General features: G+C 36.5%; 1 protein-coding gene across 1 annotated transcript; it reads right to left on the bottom strand.

Annotated features, from left to right (window-relative positions):
* Window positions 1-874: 874 nt before the first annotated feature.
* On the bottom strand, window positions 875-6,732 carry LOC109007754 (cathepsin B-like protease 3). The gene is made up of 11 exons (XM_018987572.2): window positions 6,541-6,732; window positions 4,820-4,873; window positions 4,491-4,571; window positions 4,198-4,354; window positions 4,083-4,087; window positions 3,919-3,993; window positions 3,575-3,700; window positions 3,176-3,394; window positions 1,451-1,564; window positions 1,327-1,362; window positions 875-1,249 (listed from the first exon to the last, which is right to left on the bottom strand). Exons 1-11 carry the CDS (start codon window positions 6,604-6,606, stop codon window positions 1,115-1,117), a joined length of 1,068 nt encoding a protein of 355 aa, XP_018843117.2. The 5' UTR covers window positions 6,607-6,732; the 3' UTR covers window positions 875-1,114.
* Window positions 6,733-7,247: the final 515 nt, after the last annotated feature.

Here is a 7,247-nt window from a genome sequence, read left to right as displayed (position 1 = left end):
TATACAAGAATCATTTCTCTTGTTTTTTCCCTCTTCTAGTCTTACTTTGTTTTTATTTCTAAAACTCTTCTGTATCTTCTTCATGGCTCCTTTTAGTTATTAGATAAATATATTTTCGGATATTTTTTTATCTAGAATTTCTAGTTTTATGGCAAAAAAAAAAAAAAAAAGTTGCAATTCCAGTGTGAGATCAACAAAAAAATAATCTCTTAGTTTTACCAAAAAGAGATAGAACAGATTTCTTTGTGGGATCAGTGTATTTTTACATGTTAAAATAAGAACATATTTTTTTTATTTTTTAGGATGGCACCTCCCTTTATTGATTGAAACCTCATAATACATGACCTTTACTAAAACTCCACACTTTTTTTCCGTGGGATGGGTCTCTTTGGGCATGGGATGGATGGAGGAACTGGTTTCTCTTTGGTGGGGTGAGTTTCTCTAGCTTAAAGACGAACTGGTTAATGGATGGTTTCTCTTGGTGGGATGGGATTTTAGATTTCTCTTTCTCGGAAGATTGAAGACAAAATAGTGGCTATTGGATGGGTTTCACAGAAGATTGAAGACAAAATAGTGGGTGCGAGAATTTGAAGACGAAATGATGTAAGATAGGTATCATAGGTTCGTTTATTGGAGACGAAGAAGGAAGAATAAAGATGAAATACTCGACAGGAGGCTTTAATTTTTAATTTTTAATTTTTAAACACATACAATGTGGCATTCCATGTCAAGCGGGAAGGGGGAACGGAAAGGGTGAGCGGGGAGCATGGCATTTTCCATCCATAAATCTTAACAATGCCCAAGCCAACATCATGAACCATTCGACTGTGTTGTTGGTCTCCAGCCACGCCGGAAAAATCATCAACAGGTTATATATGGATTGTGCTAATATCGTGATTGCATTAATATAAACTTGTTCTTTGCGTATAGGTGATTTGAGGCCTCGATGTCAATATTATTGTACAAACCAACTATAATCTGTCCATTCTCACACCCAAGCAGCTTCTGATTGCCATCATTTTGATACCTTGATGGCATAATTAACCCATATTTTGTTACTTCCAGCTCACAACAGCCAGCAAGCAGAAGTTCTTGTGGGATAAACAACCTACTTTCAAGCTGAAACATCTGCAACAGCATCCTCGCTTGCAACCTCTCTTATGAGATTTTTGGTTGAAGGCAAACCAGCAACCACATCATCTTCAATACCGCACTCGTTTGTCCCTCTTCGGATCATGAAGTACCCGTCCTGCCATTAAAATCAATTAGTCATTGAGAATTTGAGAATGCACACATAAAGCGGAGAATGACTGGATAGGAACATACATCACCCCAGCTTCTATTCCACTGATTTGCAAGGATCTGACACAGATACAAGTAAAAATAAGAATATGAACATTGCAAATCTAGTATCAAAGCTTGAAGGTGACTCGTATAAATATTCACATACCCAATAGTCATCCCCGGACTCAGTTGTCCCCCAGCCAATTAGCTTTACAGCATGACCTCCCATTACGTCACCTGAAATGTGTCTGTAAACTCCAGATTTGTAGTGAGCAAAGTCCTGTAAAAGGGTGTAAGGAACCAGCAGTCAGATAGTACATTTCTATTAGAAAATAATTGACAAAAAACGTCATTTTCTTACAACCTACTCTAAAAGCGAAATTACTGAAAGATTAAAGGCTGTATCTGGATATATCTTTCACAGAGAAATAAACAGGAAATGATCTTCAAACATTTTGTAAAACATAAAAAATGAAAGAATAAAAGTACTGGCTTTATTTATTTATTTTCATAAGTAATAAAAGTACTGGCTTGATAAACCCTATTCATTTTGTTCAGGGCAGTCCCGATGAACAGGTGTAGGAAAGGTTTGAAGATAAAAAAAACTATATATATATATATATATATTGGTGGGCACTCAGTTGACCTACCCTACAAAGCATTCCACCTTGAAAGGCAGGTGACCGGATTAGGAAGGAGTTTCATACTAACCAATCCACCAATAACAAGAGTATTTGGCCTGTATATGCAAGAGAAACAGGACTGGCGGCTAACTAGACTTCATGCTTGTTCCTAGAGGAAACACCAGTATTGTCCCTTCAGCCTTCTTTCATAACCTAACTTTTTCTTTTTCTTTTTCTTTTTTTTTTTTGGGGAGGGGGGGGCAGGTGGTTAACGGATCATTTGTTCAACCGTTTGAACAAGCTGCCTTCACAGTGCATGCAGGGGAGCATAATAAATGGCTCCCAGCTTTGCTTCTTTTTTTTTTTTTTTTTTTGTGACAGGCTCCAGCTTTGCTTTCTTTCTTCAGAACTGCTTGCTGTACCACTGAGATTTGCCTTTAGAAATGGAAAATTCAAGATTCCAATGGCTTTTTAACAACAACCTGAACTCTACAGGCTCAGCAAATAAGCAATTCAATGACAGGCAGTCTATATCGCACAACGGACAAATGAGAGGTAGAGACATACTAAATCACACCAATACATATGTACCACTGGGCTTTTGTGGGGATACACTATCAATGCCATATTTAAAGATGCCAGACAGCTTAATGGTAGTAGGCAATGCCTACGAAAGCTACAGCAGAGATCAGGTTATCTCTGAATTTAATTTCTCAAACTTCACTCAGACTATTTTGTGAGAAAAATCTCTTACTGATGAGGGGAATGAGGAGTCTACTTGGCATATGTATTCTGAATAGAAGTTTAAGATCGGCCATGAAAGTCTAAATCAGCCCAATACACCATCTATGGAAGAGAAATCCAGGCTCCAGAGAGATAAATATTAGGGTAGTCCGATTCCGGACCCATCCTTTCTCCCAAATTCTGGATAGCGATGGTTACCCAATGGTGCACACCTCTTACGCACACCTTTCATTTGCATTGTTGATTTTTAACATTAATTAAAATCAATGGTAGGGACAAGAGGCAGTGCAAATGACATTTTCCCCATGCTTTAATTCAGTTGTGGCTATGTCTTGATACTCAGATATGTCTTGATACTCTTGTACAATCTTATTTTTTCCAGTAAAATTCTATTTTTATGCTTATCGAGAGGAGAAGAAATTATCTTATTACCACACTAAAAAGAAAAGAAACAAGAACCAACAATGTTAAGAATTATGCAAAAGAAGTTTCAGCAAATAATATGAAGCAAGAACTTTCTTTACCTCATAAACGGTGAAGGAGACCTCAACTGGTCCATTCTTGTAAACTTCTGCCATAATACTGTAGGGATCAGAACTGATTCTATATGCACTAGCACTATAGCGCTTTGAATTCCTCCACAGCTGGTTCTTATCTACACATTTCCTAACACACTTGGGAGTAGGATATGCAGGCTCACAGCCAGGGTGGGAACAGCCAGTATTATCAAAGTACGGGTCACACTGCCATATGGGAATTCTTTACATTAAAAGCACAGACCACGAGGACACAACCAGTGGAACAAAGAAACTTTATTCAGGCAAAATTTCAAGACATAAAATTAAGCGCGCGCGCACACACTGCGAGAGAGAGAGAGAGACCCTACAGAGTCATGGCAACAAGTACAAGCAAAATCATGTTACCTCTTCAGTGACAACACCATGGTGGACGAAGTATCGCCATGCATAAATAGGATAGCCCCCATCGCAGCCACTTCCACACATAAAGCCACAGCATGCTACAAGATCATTGGCAGACAGAGATGTATTCTGCAGTATACCATATATAGGAATTTACCCCAAAAATAGTCCATTAATACATACATACACATAGCTGGTTGCCCAAAGTGTGGAATGCTAAGCTACTAGACTAAAGTAGTTTATTTATACTTTATAGTATGGAATGCCATGGTAGCAGCTGTGTGTGTGTGTTGCATTTATAATGGACAAGAGAAGTCATAATGCTTCGCATAAGATGTTAAAGTTACCACGCCATAATGTATGCAAAAACGATCTGATAGTGATTCAACAGCACCAAAAGCCCAACAAGAACCACAGTGACCCTGAATAACCAAAACCAGACGTTTTAAGAATTTTCAGAAGTCTTCAATGTAAGGAGATATAATCAAGCGAGGATTTGAAACAAAATTACCTGATCTTTAATAATGAAATCGGGTCCAGCATTTGACATATCAAAAAAGGAAACCATCAGGACTTCTGAAAGAATCTCTAGATCACAAAATTTGAGCACCAACCAGGTTACTAACCTAGAATTCTTCCAATGGTACTACACTGTGGCCAAGCAGTTCTTGCATCAAAACTACTGGGCAACTTTAAGGATTTTGGATGAGTTATGAGAGGGGTGCTCTGCAAATCCTTTCGAGGTGTTGGTTTGACTCCAAGAATGTGCTTAAATTGCTCAACCTGTGCATGAGAAGAAAAATTGGCAAATAATGAGCTTATAATGAATAGAAATTTTGCAACTTGTCAAGCACATAAAAGAAAGTGGAGAAAACCCAAAACTTAATCACAAAACTTTTTGCATCAGTTGAAGACTCACGGTATAATTAGAGAAGCGAGGATTCATGGCAGCTTGCCATCCAGCCTCAGGGTCTTCGTTTATCTTTCTGATGATTGACTCCTGTAATGACCATATGAGAGCCAAAACTTAGATATTCTGAATTCCACCCAAAAAAATAAAATCGATTGCCATAATTTTATAAATAAATAGGTAAGAAGGCAGTTTGTTTTAGTTTGAAAAACTCCAGAAGAAGCACTGAATACTCATTCAAAGGTGTTGGTAGTCATAGATTTTTCCGTTAATTTATTCTATTAGTACATACCAGAGAGAGAGAGAGAGAGAGAGTCCTCAGAAAGTAAGGGAAATACCTTAAGGATATGAGAGTTAAGTTTGATACTTGGAACTTGTTCGGCTGTACTGACCTGCAGACAATATGACTAAGATGTTCACATAACAATTTGAACACTTAAAACATATAGAAAAAAAAATCAATTCAAGGCATACCCATACAATGAACCAGGCTAGAATGTACCCATTTTCCAACTCTTTAATGGGTTCTTAGGAAGCTGTCTCAGAGCTACCAGAATACAATACTCATTTGAATGTGGTGCGCTTTCTTTCATTCCAGTAAACTAATTTGGCAAACCAAAAATCTCAGTAATTTTCTTCCCTTATTGATACTTATAAGTGACTATATTTTAGGTAGTCCTAAATCTCTTTCTATGCGTTAGAAATTCTTTTTGTGAAATCAATCTATAAATGTTTTTGATATGTAAAACCAGGCTATAACTATAAACATAATAACTTGAATAAGCACTATGTATGTTATAAATTTTTTCTTTTATCTAGTCATTTCTCCACAAGTAGAATAAACTATTCTACAAGTTTATCTAGCTGCATGTTTAGTGAAATGAGTGTGTATATATATATATATAAAGAGAAAATAAGAATGATTGCATTCTATCTTAGGTATTACTACACTTCTGCCCCGTCCGCTGCCCAAACTGAGTCCGTCACATTTGTGGCACTTTGCACTGCCAAAGTTACAAACCTATTGTGAGCAAAGTTGGAAACATTTGAGCATTGAGTTTTTCGCTCCTTAGATTCCTAAAGTACTATCATGGCCTAATGGTACGAATGCCCCATCCTTGGCTCAGTGGGTAATCTAGTAGACTCCATTATTGGTCTTTGGAAGGGCTATTTTGGGTCATAACATTGTGGTTGTTCTCTCGACAGTAATGCTACGTATATTCGTGGAGTGCCCAGGTTCCGGACAATCATTTTGCAAAAGAGTCGAGTCCCTTATTAAAAAATTAAATTTTATTTTTTTCGTTTAAATCTCGTATTTGCTCACTTTTTCTAAAGGGATTGAGTGGACTTGTACACTCTCCGATTCCAAATATAATTTCTCTTTATTCTATCCAATCCCAGATCCCGGGGTAACTGGGGTACCATGTTTTCCACACCCATTCCGTATGCCACATCGAAAAGTGTTTCCATGACTAAGCTCTGTCATATAAAATCATATCCCATTATTCTGGTGGTTTTGTACTGTTACGTTACAAATGGTGTGCAATTCAACCATCAGCTTGCTTCTCTTTCTAATCGAAGTTCTCTTATGGAATAATAGGAATTTTAGAATAAGTAACGCAAGCCCCATAAAGAATCTGGATCACTTTTCCTCCCACTCGTAAATTAATACGATTCACAACAGTACACCCTTCTGAAAAGAGGTTTCCAAGGAATAAATTCTTCTGTAAGAAGTCATGAACACCAACTTGGATAATTCTTGATGATTACAGAAGATAAAGATCGCAACAGTAAACTTGGAACCGGACCATGAAATTTATATAAGCAAACGAGACAGGGTAGTCAACGGATAACACAGATGAAGTATTCGGCAGAAAACAGACAAAAAAGACAGGACAGAAGAGGAAGAAACCTTTAGTAATACGATTTAAATTAACTTTGATATCAGTCAACTGCGAAAGTTGGATCAAAATAGTTTTAAACAAGAAACGAGACATCGGACCAGGACCTAAGAGGGGTGGTGGGTAGGTGGTAGAGAAGAGAGAAAGGGAGCACATACCTCAGCTACCGCCGCTCCCAAGAATAAGAGCAGCAAGGACGCCCAATAGAAGGGAATTGTAGCCATTGCCGATAATTTTTTTGTCGATGGAGGTTGGAGAATCAGGAACGAAAGGGAACAATAAGGATCGCTTGCGTTGCTTTTATTGATGGGTTGCTTCTCCAATGTATTATCGGGACTCCCAAAAAAGCAAGACACGACGGGATAAGGCGATAATTGTAAGCAACTACGGAATTGACACTTTCGTACCTCGTTTATGCTGCGTCTCTAGAACGTATCTCGGGGTAGTTCGGACCAATCGTAGCTCATTTCAACTCCCCAAAAAATCTGCGGATTTTTTGTTTGCTTCGTATGGTCGATAAATTTTTTTCGCTTATTATTATAATTTTTTTAAATTTTAAAATAAAAATAATATTTTATTATCTCTACTCAGTTTAATTAAGTCAATATCTAAACATAATCTGAATAATTTTTTTAAACTCTAAAAATAAATATTTATTTATCTGAGTTCTTCTTTAAATAAATAAAGATTAAAAAAATTTAAAAATAATAATATAAAATATATTAAAAATAATTAAAATGTCTTTTGTATAGTGAGATTGATTGAGATAAAAGTTAAAAATTGAATAAAATATTATTTTTTAATATTATTATTTTAATATTTAAATAAATTAAATTATTTATTATATTTTGAGTTAAAATTTAAA

Source organism: Juglans regia, chromosome 11, assembly GCF_001411555.2.
Source record: "Juglans regia cultivar Chandler chromosome 11, Walnut 2.0, whole genome shotgun sequence".
NCBI lineage: Eukaryota > Viridiplantae > Streptophyta > Magnoliopsida > Fagales > Juglandaceae > Juglans > Juglans regia.
The sequence above is the reverse complement of the archived record's forward strand: the minus strand, read 5'-3'. Positions and strand labels throughout refer to the sequence as shown.